The sequence below is a fragment of the Lepus europaeus genome, chromosome 20 (assembly GCF_033115175.1).
Source record: "Lepus europaeus isolate LE1 chromosome 20, mLepTim1.pri, whole genome shotgun sequence".
NCBI classification, from domain to species: Eukaryota; Metazoa; Chordata; class Mammalia; order Lagomorpha; family Leporidae; genus Lepus; species Lepus europaeus.
The window spans coordinates 34,769,964-34,784,139 of NC_084846.1; the positions used below are offsets into that span (position 1 = coordinate 34,769,964).

The 14,176-nt window shown below is 43.6% G+C and overlaps 1 protein-coding gene across 2 annotated transcripts; it reads left to right on the top strand.

Annotated features, from left to right (window-relative positions):
• The first annotated feature begins 842 nt into the window (after positions 1-842).
• On the top strand, positions 843-13,813 carry PPP1R17 (protein phosphatase 1 regulatory subunit 17). Of its 2 annotated transcripts, XM_062179469.1 has the most exons (4): positions 843-924; positions 4,531-4,683; positions 6,650-6,802; positions 13,734-13,813. In XM_062179469.1, exons 1-4 carry the CDS (start codon positions 843-845, stop codon positions 13,811-13,813), a joined length of 468 nt encoding a protein of 155 aa, XP_062035453.1. The 2 variants fall into 2 exon arrangements, with proteins under 2 accessions (XP_062035453.1, XP_062035455.1); XM_062179471.1 differs by lacking the exon at positions 4,531-4,683.
• Positions 13,814-14,176: the final 363 nt, after the last annotated feature.

Sequence of the window (14,176 nt, forward strand, 5' to 3'; positions counted from 1 at the left end):
ACCTCGGGGCCAGCACTGTGATACAGTGGGTAGAGCCGCCACCTGTAGTGCAGGCATCCCATACGGCCGCTGGTTCAAGTCTCAGCTGCTCCACTTCCAATCCAGCTCTCTGCTGTGGCCTGGGAAAGCAGTAGAAAATGGCCCAAGTCCTTGGGCCCCTGCATCCATGTGGGAGGGCCCAGAGGAAGGTCCTGGCTTCTGGCTTCAAATCAGACCAGCTCCGGCTGTTGCAGCCAGTTAGAGAGTAAACCAGCGGATGGAAGACCCCCCCCCCCTTCTCTAACTCTGACTTTCAAATAAATAAATAAATCTTTAAAAAAAGAATCTACTTTGATTTTGAGAGACTTGGTATCTAAAGGAAGTCTGAAAAACTGCATTTGGATTGAGACTAAATAAACACTCGGAGCCTCAGTTTCCCCATCTGCAAAACCAGCGTAATCATCTTTGCAGAACTCAGTGGAGACAGCACAGGTAGGGTACAGTTAGCATTTTCTGTAACACAGTTAACTCATTTCTAATTCATACTTGCATTCTGAAACTCCCAAAGTGCCTGTGAGAGAGCCAAATATAAATATTAGATACATGACAATGACCAATCAGTCTGTGTATGTGTGTGTTGTATGATTCATTTTCTTTTGGCTTAAATATCAATTTTAGCGTTTCTAGTAGCTAAACATAAAAAGCAGACATGAAAAACAGGATTACATTGGGGAACCCAATAGGAAACTTGCAGATATATTTGCTGAATAAGTAAGTGAATGAGTGAGCAGAAAGTGTGCTTATGGTCTATTTCTTTTTCTTCCACAGTGCTGGAGGAGAAGCACCACACCCACTGCCCTTTGATGATGTCCATGGAGCAGATGCAGCCTCTGGAGTTCTCAGAAGACAGGCTGGACACGCTGGACCCTTGCAGCAACCACTTAGGTAAATCTCCATGGTGACTGCCACTAGAGGACATCAGAAAGGGGGTGTCTCCACCATTCAGCTTGCAGGCAAGTCAGAGAGAAGCCCCTGAAACCTGAGAGCCAGTGCCTTCTGGTGCCAGCCAACACCAGATGGCCCGGCAAATAGCCAAGGTCTGTGGGGTCTGCTGTGTGAGTGTGAGCCGAAGCACTGGCGGCAGTTTCATTAGGGTCAGGGCGGGAGCGTTGTCCTCTTTCGTTGGGGTCTGACTGAGTCCCAGGCAGAGCATTTTTGAGACAATAAATGGAATGTGACAGTTTAGCTTGTTTCCAGTATTTTCCCAGCACACTAACACCCCATGCACACTGCCAATAAAATATTTCAAATATCTCTCTTTGCCTATCAAGACAGAATTTTAAATAGCCTTTTTCTGCTTTATTGTCAATCTGTTTCCTTTCCAGAACTGACTTTTTGCATAACCTTTGTAATGAAAATACCAGAAACATTTCTGCCTCTACCCATTTCTAAAAATGAGACACTCAGACTTTTGATGAATGGGCCTTTTGCATATTCATAGTCTTTGTGGATGCCTCCCCGGGTTATGACTCGTCTCCCCTTCCCTCTCCCCACTTGCCATCAAGATATTTTATGTTCAAGATTTCTTCAGAAATGAGGAAAAGTGCCATTGAAGTGAAATTCAAGATTAAAGCCAATGTCTTGCTCTCTGCGCTGTGCAAGGAGTGTTACCATGGGTAAAGGAGTGGCCTGTGATAGGTCCATGTCCAGCCTTTACCTCCAGAGGTTCCCACAGCAAGGCCACACCCCTTCTAGGCAATACCCATTCATTCAGTTTGCAAATGGCTGTGATGTGTATAATGTAGAGGGGAGTAACCATGCTACATCTCTCTCTTTCTCACACACACACAATTTAAAAACTGCTTCTTCAGCCAGCGTTAGGATGAAGAATTCTGAGGATTCGATCCTGAGCCCATTACTTGCCAATCATGTACCGCTCAGCCTGGTCTCCCGGATCTGAGTTTCCTCCTCTCCTTTAAATCAATCACTATAAGAGAATGCTGCCCTTGGAGGCTTGCATAGGAAGGCAGTGAGATCAGATGCTCAGGGATTATACTTATATTTAAGCACTGGGAAGCACAAGTATTGAGTAATCACGCAGGTATTAGTCCATCCCACAGATGGAAATGATGTGAAATCACCTCATTCATACCCAGCAAAGTCCCCCTCTTACCTCCTCTTTGTGTTTATAGACTTAACATGTCCCAGTCTGGTGACTTACACATAAGGTGACCTCAGTAAATGCTTATGAAATTGAAATGATTGGATGAAATTATGAAAATCTTCTAGGCAAAAGAAATTATGTATTGCTATGAAATATGGCTGAAAAGAGTGATATTTTTGTTTTGGTTATGTATGATGTTCTTTTGATGCATTCTTAATAATAAATAGATACTAAATGTTTCTGATAGGTTCCTTATGCAGAGTGATTTTTTTTTAAACAAAAGTTCTTCCAGATGTAAAGTTCAAAGGCCCATGAGGAATTTGAAGGCAAGAACCATTTCTTAATTTGTATTTCTAGAATCTAGCACAACAAGTCTTGGAACAAAGCTTAAACAAACATTTGTTCAGTAGCTGGTAGGAAACATTTTTTTTCTGCCAAGGGCCATTTGGATATGTACTACATCATTCACAGGCCATACAAAATTATCAGTTTAAAAATTAGCCTGCTATATATTTATTGAATTTTGAGTCCTGCCTGTGTTTGCCTTGGCAGGGCCAGAGCAAATGATTTCACAGGCCTTATACAGCCTATATTCCCTGCCCCTGAATCAATGAATGAATGAAACACTTTGTTCCTAGACCTTCAAAACTTATGCCAAAGTGGTTGTCACACTTAATCTTCGATTTTGTAAAGAAATGTACCTGAATATTTCAGAAAAGGAAGAGAGATGGAAACAGGGGCAGGGAGGAAGGAAGGAGAAGAAATATGTTGGAAAAACAGAAGGAGAGGGAGGAATGGAAGGGAAAGGTAGACTTAGCCTTAAGTTTCCCCATCTTCATTCATATTTGTAAGCCTAGCTCGACTATATCAGTCCACAGTCATTTCAGAGAAGATAGCTCCATTGTCTTGTGGGTTCTTTCAGTCTACCAGAACAGTTCCTGATACTAAATATAGTTGAGTCCACTCAAACACACAGACAACAAGTACTTATTCAGTGCTACTGAGGCCATAAATGATAAAATATTTGTCATTAAAGAAGGCAAAGAACAAATATGCAGAAATCGGAACAGCGCGGTGCGCCGGCCGCAGCGCGCTACCGCGGCGGCCATTGGAGGGTGAACCAACGGCAAAAGGAAGACCTTTCTCTCTGTCTCTCTCTCTCACTGTCCACTCTGCCTGTCAAAAAAATTTAAAAAAATATGCAGAAATAATAATTAGATCATCTTTTATAGGTGTTACCTGATCAAAAATGCTGTGGATACTTTGAGAAAGGATGTCCAGGACTGGTGTTCAAAAGACTGAAAAAAAATGGGGGCTTTCCTCTGGGATGAGTGAGAGGTTAGAGGGTTGCCAATGGCACAGCAAACATTCTTTTAAATATATCAGATCTATCAGGCATTTTGTAAACATTAATAAATTTAGTTCTCTCTCACACATGTACTGTTATTTAATATTATTCCCATTTAAGTCACTGAAAATACTAAAATTTCTAGAAATTAAAGCCCAAGTTCTTCAGCCTGCACTCATTGAAAGGAAAGGCAATTGAGACTAAAACTACAAAAAGGCTGAAATCCTTAATCTACAAGAAGGCGTTGTTATAAAACAATAAAGTTCTGGAACAACTGAAGAGAAGCCCACAGGAGAGCATGCTAGACAAAAGCATAGAGGAGCAAGACAGAGCAGAGAGATTTCACTGCCAAGGAGCAGTCAGGTTGGATTCCTGTTACTGCACCTGATGGGTGTGCAGTAATAGCCAGCCTTCAGTTCTCTGGTGAGTCCATGCAGGAGGCTGAGAAAAGTAAAGAGAAGAATAACACGACAACAAGATGTTGAGTTAGGATGAGCGACTGAGAGCCCAGGTAAAGCCTGGTGGCATTGAAAAGGCCAAGGTAGAAGCCCAAGTGAGAATCAGCAGCAGCACTTGGCAGGCCAGAGAACTGAAGGCAAGAGAGGGATCCACTGTCAACTCCAGGGAAGCTTCTTAAGACCAAGGGAGCTTCAAGTTCCATGTTGGCCCTGGGGATCTCCAAGAGTACTCAAGTTCCTTGAGTGAAGGAAGTTGGGTAACAGCATAGAGAATCTGTTACTCTATCAGTTAGTTCATTCACATTCTGTGGCTTGCCTGATGGCTTTAAGTTCCTCTTCATTTTGATGGTCCACAATTTGAGTTCCCTTAACTTGCTACTTTTTATAATTTTAGTTTTCCATTTTATCCCATGTAATCATGCAAGGATACAAAAGTCCTCTGTAGAAAAAGGCAAAATAAGCACTTTAATTTTTTTAGACCAAATGGCCTCTTCCTTTACCAGCAGGTGTAACTGGAAACTGACCTGTTCGTGTCTGGACCCTTACTCATGGTATATTCTTGTTTTCTTTGTCCAAATCAGATGACCTTTCCGACCAGTTCATCAAGGACTGTGATCTCAAGAAGAAGCCAAGAAAGGGGAAGAATGGACAGACAACCCTAAATGTTGAGTCAGATCAAAAAAAACCACGGAGGAAAGATACACCGGCACTGCACATCCCGCCCTTTATACCAGGTAATCAACAACGAGGTCAGTTTGCATTAGCTCTAAAAGGGAAAAATATGATTCTGAATCTCATTGGCCTTACAAATATTTGTTTAAATATTTAGTTATTTACATTTTAAAATATTAACATCTTCATGAAAACAATATTTTAAAAAGATTTTATTTATATTTATTTGAGAGGTAGAGTTAGAGAGACAGACAGACAGAGAGACAGGTCTTCCATCCGCGGGTTCACTCCCCAAATGGCCACAACAGCCAGAGCTGGGCCAACCTGAAGCCAGGAGCCAGGAGCTTTCTCTTGGTCTTCCAGGTAGATGCAGGGGCCTAAGCACTGGGGCCATCTTCTACTGCTTTCCAGGCCATAGCAGAGAGCTGGATTGGAAGAGGAGCAGCCAGAACACGAACCAGTGTCCATATAGGATGCTGGCACTGCAGGGGGAGCCTTAGTCTACTATGCCACAGCACTGGCCCCAAAAACAACATTTGAAATGTAATACAATATTTTTCCACTCACCAGTAGTGGAAGCTGGGGGTACAAGAGGCAAACTCTGCTTCGCACAGTAGTCCAGGCTAGTGGCAATTCTGCCATCATCCATGCGTGGTGAGCAAAGTCACCATGAATATCAGTAATCAGCAGGTACAGGTGGTAGAGAGAATTGAAGATTGACAGGGAGACTTGTGAAGGCCAGACCTCCATCAAACACAAGGCCTCACACAACTGCAAGGAGACTGGGAAGCATGGCCCAGCTCTCTGCCCAGAAGAAAAGCAAAATGGTTTGGTGAACTGCTACTCTATCTCTACAACACCCTTGGATGTGATCTGATATTCTCAATTCTCAGAGGTTGTATCTCATTTTCCTTCCCTCCTGGTCACTTCATTTATGTTCTCTCTATTTAAAATATATTTTGAGGGACACCAAATAGATGGAACATAGATCTTTCTGGGGAGGAACTTCCAGATTTATAAGAAAGATCAGTAGCATGTAAGTAGCTTAATATGCAAAAAAAAAAAAAAGCAATATCAAAATGGGGATCCTTAGACAAGGACCACAAGGGCTCAGTTTGAGTAGTAAATTATGGAAAATTTTAAAGAGGCTGTTTGTTTATTTATTTATTTATTTATTTATTTTTTGACAGGCAGAGTGGACAGTGACAGAGAGAGAGACAGAAAGAAAGGTCTTCCTTTACCGTTGGTTCACCCTCCAATGGCCGCTGTGGCCGGCGTGCTGCGGCTGGCTCACCGCACTGGTCCGAAACCGGGAGCCAGGTGCTTCTCCTGGTCTCCCATGTGGGTGCAGGGCCCAAGGACCTGGGCCATCCTCTACTGCACTCCCGGGCCACATCAGAGAGCTGGACTGGAAGAGGGGCAACCAGGACAGAATCCGGTGCCCCGACCGGGACTAGAACCTGGTGTGCCGGCGTCGTAAGGCAGAGGATTAGCCTATTAAGCCATGGCGCCGGCTGAGAGGCTGTTTATAAAGACTCATTAAATGATAGAGAAAAATTTTACCTGGGAAATAGAGATGAGAGGCAGGTGGGTGAAGTGGATGGAGGTAGAAAATGATGAAGATATCGGGGTACAGTTTGTAGCTCATAGTTAGAAAACAACAAGAGGCCCTCTCAGGCTAAAGAAAACAGACTTTGTGGGCAGATAAACTCAGAACTGGCGGATACCACTGAGTGCAAGTGGGCACACTTCTTTGCCTAACTTTCCTTAGATAGGTGGTGGTGAGAGGAATATTGAATTTCTCAGATTTGTGAGACTAAAATGAAATCAGCCATGTAAAACACTTTGTATAGAGGATTTCCCTAATGTAGCGTCAATAAAAAATATTCTTCCTAAAAAGAAACTTTATTAAAATAAGCTTGAAAATTGTTGACTGCTCCCACCAGCTCTATGTACAAGTATTTACGTACAAATAATACTGCGCGTATATTGGACCTCATTTCTTTCTCTGTTCTCCAAACACTGCAGGTGTGATTTCTGAAAACTCAATCCAAAGATACGATCTTCAAGAGAGACATCCAAAGGGTAAAGTGGACCCAGATCTTCATAATACTGACCTAGAACAGCAAAAACCAAGGAGAAAAGACACACCTGCCCTGCACACGTCTCCCTTTGAGTCAGGTAAAGAGCTGGTGTTGGGTGTTTGCAAGGGGTGGGTGGTGGGAGCAGGTTGGAAGCTTTACCACCTGGAGGTGCCAGGGACACAGCCTTTGTCCTGGCCCGAGAAGTTGTGCTGGGCCCCAGCCCCCTTTGCAGGAAGCATATGTCTCACTGCCTTTCAGGTTTATCTTGTATTGTTGTGGGCAGCTCCCCAGAGTCTGACCTGGGATTGGAGTCAGAGCACTACCCCTGATTCGGAGAGCTGGTCAAATGCACTGAGCCACTGAAACAGGAATGTCAGTGGGCCCTTGAGGAGACAGGAAATGCCGTCTTCCCCAGGCTTCTGTGAGTTCCGCTTCCCAGGGCTGATGGCCGATTCTCCCATGCCAGGACAAACTGACCAAAACCTCAAGAAGGAGTGGAGGGAAAGGAGAGAGAGAGGCATAGAAATTTGACAGCTATCGTAATAGGTACCAAATCAACCAAATAGACAAAAGCCTATTGAACTTCATACACAACCCCAGGGTATACAGGACCAATGAGTGAGGCAGAGAGTTTGTCCCTGAGAAGCTTTTGTGCAAGCTGGGGATCAAGGCAGGCACTCTCATCATTTCACCCGGGGTGTGTGTGTGTGTGTGTGTGTGAGAGAGAGAGAGAAGAGAGAGAGAGAGAGAGAGAGAGAGAGAGAGAGAGAGAGAGAGATCTTTAGCTCCTTGTTGTGCTTTGGACTTTCAGCATTATAGGAATCTAGAAGGAACACTTTTGGGAAAAGATGAGCTTTGGTGGTTACTGTCAAACCATTTTCCCCATTATTTAAAAAAGAAAATCCAAAGCTCAGAAGACAAAAGCCGTTAGAGTCGCGAGGGCACCACTGGTGCTAGAAGATCTACTCTCAAGTTCCTGGGGTTTGTGTTTGTTGTACTTCTCTCCTCTTGCCTCCTCCTCTCTTCCCACCTCCTTTTCCCTGTAGCCTTACTTCCATTTTCCTCACTCACCATGTGTCAGTGTGAATGGTAGGCATGCGACCCCACACTTGACCATATTTAATGATTCTCCCTCTCTTTCTCTCTCCCTTTCTCTCTCTCTCTCTCTCTCTCTCTCACATGCACACACACCTGGAGAATAGCTTTTCTGAGCACTGCCTACTTGCAAGCTTCTGAGATAATATAAATATGCTGAAAAACCCAATCCGCAAATTATCTTCATCCTCTTTACAAATATTTACTGAGTGCTTGTTATGTTCCAGGCACTGTTCTAGGCACTGGTACTAGAACAAAGTCCATAATCACAAATAAATCCTACAATGTCTGCTGGGGCCAAATGCTATGAGGGAAGAAATGCTGGGTAGGGGACAAAAGAGATGAGGTGATGGCCTCCTCTGTGGTTGCCGGAGACTGCTCTGAGGACAGGGTGTGGAAGTGGAAACTTGAAGTGCAGGAGACTGCTATGAGGCTAATTGAGTGAAGAGCAGCTGAGGCAAAGGGACAAGGCCCAGAGTCCTCAGGGGACAGTGTCTCCAGCTTTTATTCAGTGTTTATTGAGTATTGAGTATGTACAACGTGCCACACACTGTTCAAGTGGTGGGCACACACTAGGAAGATGTGCTGACCCTCAGTGACATCCTGCATAACTCATTTGACACACAGCAAGCAGACATGGCTAGTCACAGCTCCCCTGCCTCATATGGGAGGTGTACTACAAAGCTGCTCTCCCAATTTAACAGGAGCAAGCCAGCATGATCTCCCAGTGAAGGGGCTTCCAAAGCAGATTCTTTGAGAATATCCCACTTTTTTCCCAGGGTAGTCTTGCTATTAGAAAAGAGGTCCAGGTATCTTGGTATAATTGACTTAAAGTGATAGCCAATATTCAGTTTGTTAGTTCCAGTGATTTCTAGACTAAAGAAGGCCTTGTAACAGGGCAATATTTTCGCAGTAGAGGGTTACGATGTTAACTGAATCGTCTAATCTCTGAGACATCCTGCAGCAAAGGAGCCCCTTTGACTTGTATAACCCAGGTCTAGAGACTTTGATGTGTTTTCCACAGAACTTTTTCCTGCCTATTAGTCTCTTCATTCTACAATAAGGGAAATGTTGCCTTAGAATTGTCTAAAACTTGAATCCACTTTTTGCCTTTGCTTTTTTATTTTGCCTCTAAGGATTGCTGTCCCCAAGTCAAAGGAAGGAGGCATAGACAGGATCACAGGCTCTCTGGTTTGCAAGTCAGGAGCAGAACCAGGATGGGTGGCAGGGAGCATTAGGAGATCATTTTCTGGGGAAATGGACTGAGGAACAAGCAGCAAGGTCTGAACCTGCCTTGGCCACGTTTCTCACAGGTTGCATGCATTCCCACCTACACGGAACCTCCAATGCTCTCATTAGTCACAGGCATGCAAATACCCACGGCCTTGTCAACTCTGTTATACTTGTTGCTGCTTTTGTAGCTGTTATTTAAATTAACTTACATCAATAAGTTGTGCGATAAATTCATGAGGATTGGGTTGTGAGTGCCTTATGCTTCTGGCACTGGCGTTGCTGTCTAGTCCAGTCTTTCTATACAGCAGTGCTCAGTGTCTGCTGAGTTCATTTTCTGTTTAGCAGTCACAGCCTGGCAGGATCTTATGGAAGCTGACTGCTTTCTGTTCATTCCTGTATCTGTTTCTGTTGAAGGCCTACTAGGGGAAGACGTGGTAAAGCAAAAAAAAAAAAAAAAAAAAAAAAAAAAAGGTAGCGATCAGGAAGTCACGCTGGAAAAAAAGCTTGAACTGGACTCTGGAGTCAGAACCATATCATCTTGGTTCTGCTCCATACTTCCTTTGTGACCCAGGACCATTAACTTAAACTGTCAGAGCCTCCTTCATTCGATCCATCCCTGAAAGGGGAACCACAAAACCTGTCTGAAAAGGTTGTTAGCACAACTCAGTCAAGTACGTGACGTGCATAGCCGAGTTCTGGCAAGCTGAAAGACCTCAGTGAATGTTAGCGCCCCTCTGTGGTCTGGCCAAGCTTCTGCTCTGAATTCGTCAAACCTTTTCAGAAGGCGACGATTCTACCACACTGTTTCTTTTCATAGAAATCTGCTGACTCAAGGAACTTCATAAAATATTAAATTCTGTTCATCTGGCAATGGATACTAGCTACATCTCAATCCCTCCATCCTGGGAGAGCAGCTTTGCTTTTGAATGAAAAATGTCTATCAAACTGCAGAGTAAACAGGAGCTGGGAGGGGGGGGAGCACTGTATATCCACACTCTACAGACATTATGGAATTTCTTCAATCAGCAAGTCTCTGTCATAACTGAGTGCAATTACAGATATTGTTGTGTGATTCTAGCTTTTATTAGCATATTAGCTGAAGTGCTTTATTTCTGAAGAGGCTTTCAGTATCTAAAGATTTGGCAGTAACCGAAATGCTAGTTAAATTGATAAGGATAGAGCCTTTGACAGATGTTCAGAACAACTTACACTTGTTTCCAATAAGGGTGAAGAGAGCAACTCACAGACATAAGCACCCTGGAGACATCTCCTCTCATTACCCCCTGGCAAGTGAAAACTGGACAAAGATTCACTCTCTTTTCCATCTCTTAGTAACTATCTTCATTCTCCTAGGTTAATGAGCTGAATTGACTTGTTCCAACTGCCAAACAGCCCTTCAGTGGGGAGTCATCTCCGCCATCCTTGCCAGCCCCAGGCTTGCTCCCAACCTGATCCACAGTTGCCAGGGGCCCCAACTTGGTGACTGCATGACAGGGAGCATTGCTTGTCATTGCTCAGATCTGGGTAATCAAGGAGTGCTTAAGAGAGAAATAATGTTGAGTTGAAGTCATTGGCACAAGGAGCCAAGCAAAGACTAATGAAACCAGAAGCATTGAGAAGAAAAATCTCCTGGGTCACTGGTCCACGAGTTCTAAACATTTGAACAGTTTCGGGGTACAAAAATCAAAGGATCAATGTGTCCTTTACAAATGACACCTCTCCCATCCGTCTGAGAGTAGAGCTTTGTCCCTGGTGTGGTTTATTAGGACAGGCGATGCCCTCAGCCTGGCTCCCCCCTGCCAGAGAACAGATCTGTGATGCAGATGACCTGTGTAGGTGGTGCTGTGGGTAGATTCTGTCTGTTCTAAAGCAGCCTGCTGCAGGGATGATTGGCCCTGAGAGAACAGGGACTGGCACCAGGATCTTACCCGCAGCCAAGTTCCCTACACTCTCCTGTACAGAAGGAAGGAGAAAGGGAGGAACTGACATTTGCTCAGTGTCTGCTGTAGTCCAAGTGTTGTGCCAGATGTCGTCATTCCGTTTAGGACCTCGTAGGGAGAGAGACGTACTAGCCAATTATTCCTGCCATGTAAAAAGTGACTTATCACAACTTCGTGTTCTGAACCTGGCTGGAGCATAAGAGATACGTGGGCCTAAGTCTATCTCCTCATCTCATCCCATAGGAGAGACAAATTACTTTTCTTCAGTTTTAGATGTGAATAAACAGGATCAGATAGGTTAAGCGACATGGTCGACACTGGGTGGTCATAAAAGGCAAAGCTGTTTGGCTCTGGAGTCTACATTTCTTCATTTCCCCCAAAGAACAGGAAGATCCAGAGGGAGCAAACCAGACCAGTATTTTTCGACCCTGGGTTGTCTTCTAGTCACCAGCATATCAAGAACATTGACATCCTGAGTGCAGGCTCACCCTAAGCAATGATATACATGAAATGAAGATTTTGATGAGCTCTCATATATATTTTTATTATAAGACATTAAAATTAATGCCAAGCATATTAACATAGAATGCTATTCACTTTGCTGTTCCCCTGTGGATAGCCCAGTCCACTTTGGGAAGCACTGGACCTGATTGTTTAACAGACTCCTCCAATTTCTAAAATTCTAGGACTTTTACAGTGTTTGTGTGGCGTTGGTGGAGGGGCAGAATCTCACAAGAGTAGGTTTTAAGGGTACTCAAAGTAACTAAAGTTGACCAGGCTTTGGGAATTAAGAGCCTTGCCCGTGTTGTGGAACCAACCCAAACTTGACTTCATGTAAAGAAATAAAAAGAAGATGGATAGAAAATGAAAATGTGGGGTCACAGCAGAGCTACGTCTATGTTATGTTAGCCTTAATTTCAAATAAAAACCCACACCTCTATGTAGCTGCTATAAGAGAAAATATCTCTCACTGTGTTTCATAAGTGATTTATGCAAAAGCCTTCGTTCCAGCCAGACTCTTGAAATTGTTTTTCTCCTCTAATAAATATCAGCTAATTGGTAGAGAATCCATCTGAATAAACTAGGAACTGAATCAAATGAATAGTCATTATGTTCAATGCTTAGTTTTCACTAATTTGCTGCTGTTGAATGGAGTCCAGTGTCCTAGACAGGCCTCTTGTGGTGCACAGCTTCTTCCCCCACCCGCACCCCCGCCCCGTTTAGATCTCTGTGAAATGCTTCATGTACTGAAGGGTCTCTAATTATGAGAAGGGCGGAGGGAGGGGAAGACAAAACTGGCTGGCTGCAGCGAGATGAGAGGAATTATGGGGGACCAGACTGGAATCACAGCTTCCTTTGTCCTTTTATTAAAACGACTCACTTTACACTTTCCAGGATGGACAAGACTCACCACCCACCCACCAGAACCTCCATGGCTGATCAACTCAGAAAATTGTGTTCAGATTTCTGAATTTCACATAGTAAACTTTATAAAAAATTTGGAGTAGTTTATAATATAGTATACATACACACATATAATAAAAACATCTGGGAATAGAGACAATAAAGACAAGCTAATATCAGAGCAATAACTGTATGTTAGGAAAGACAAAAATTCTCATGCTGGTCTGTTGGTCTCTTTATCTAAGAAAGATTTTAAAAACAAAATGAAAAATCTAAACCCACCATAGCACTACCAACAACAGACCCTAGTAATTATGTTTGGAAAGATGAGCAGGGTATTAGTTAACTTAATGCTATATACTCAGAACTTATAATATGCAGAACATATGATAATATAAATGGAAAAAATCTCTCAAGCTTTCCCTAAACTGAATGTATAAACTCTCTATACATGGAAACCGGTTTTGGAACTTTAAAAACACAGTGGCAGACCAACAGGAACAAGAACATTTCATTTTGCCTAGTGAGGATGCTAAACAGAAAACCATTGAATATCTTTCAATCTTCAGGAAAGCAAAGATATTTGAATCCTCCAAAGAAGGAAAAAAATCATCTGAAAATTAAAAAAAAAAAAACTTTTAAAATTGTGTCCATAGAGCCATATGAAACCTCCCTACTCTTTTCTTACTTTCTCATTTTGCCCTGACTCCTGTGAACTTTGTCATCCACAGGTACTAACATTTGAAAACAGCAAATCCCCAGCCTCAGCTCAATATTTCCCCCAGCTGTTAGTAACATGCTTTTCGATTGTGGAGCTGACCAGTTCTTTTCAAAAGGAAAATTGGCTTGCAAACTGTGAAAGGAAAGAAAAGCCACGATGTAGGTGTTCACACGTGTGGCTGGTTGCAAACATCTTGCTTAATTGTCACACAGCCCTTTACAATGAGCAGTGGTGCCCTCATTTTACCTGAGAAAACTTAGGTGTGAAGGTGTTAACTGGCCCAAAACACACACACACACACACATACACACACACGAGAGAGAGGGAGAGACAGAGACAGAGAGACAGAGAGAGGGAGGCTGCCCTGGGAGCCCAAGCCTCAGATGCCAAACCAGCCTGCTTCCCATCCCAGCATGATGTCAGCTCTAGAGCAGAACACCTGTAGAGAAGAGGGGAAGGTTCCCTCTGACTCCCAGTCTGTGTGTCGTCTTGGACCCAGGACATTGTCCCCAACAAGCACCTCTGGGGAAAGTCAAAGAAGGCCACCCAGCTCCTGTGTGCTGTGTCTATGCTGCCATGTGGTCTACTGCTTTAATTAGAGGCACTTAATTGCAGGCCTGTGCTTTGTTTTGCAGGTGTGAGGCCGCTCAGGGACGAGAGACCCAAAGTGATCGTGGAAGATGACGAAAAGGAAGGTGACAAGATAGCTATTTAAAGATATTTCCCCTAAGACCCCTTGTAAATAGGTTAGATTGGTTCCCTACGGTGACCTAGAGAAAAAATAGACTTGTTCCTGCTCTCATTCTGTGCTAGTCAGACTTCAAGATCCAGACGCCTCTTCCCCAGGAGACATCTGACACCAGATTGCCAGTCACCAACTTGTCTCGCTTTACTTCCTTGAGTCTTGTTTCTATTCTGACTTCTTGAATTTTCATTTCCCGACACAGCATAAATGAAACAGATCAGCCTAAATTAGGTGGTAGCATGGAAAGCTGTCACATTCAGTTTCTGCGTCTTCTGGACCAATTCACGGAGCAAGGGACCTGGATAACCTAGGGACGCTTTTCTTCTCAGTCTG

Bases quoted from the DNA above. Each gene is read 5' to 3' on its own strand.
- PPP1R17 (XM_062179469.1), top strand. From the start codon at position 843: ATGATGTCCATGGAGCAGATGCAGCCTCTGGAGTTCTCAGAAGACAGG. The intron at 925-4,530 runs GTAAATCTCCAT...TGTCCAAATCAG, and splicing joins CCCTTGCAGCAACCACTTAG to ATGACCTTTCCGACCAGTTC. The intron at 4,684-6,649 runs GTAATCAACAAC...CAAACACTGCAG, and splicing joins CATCCCGCCCTTTATACCAG to GTGTGATTTCTGAAAACTCA.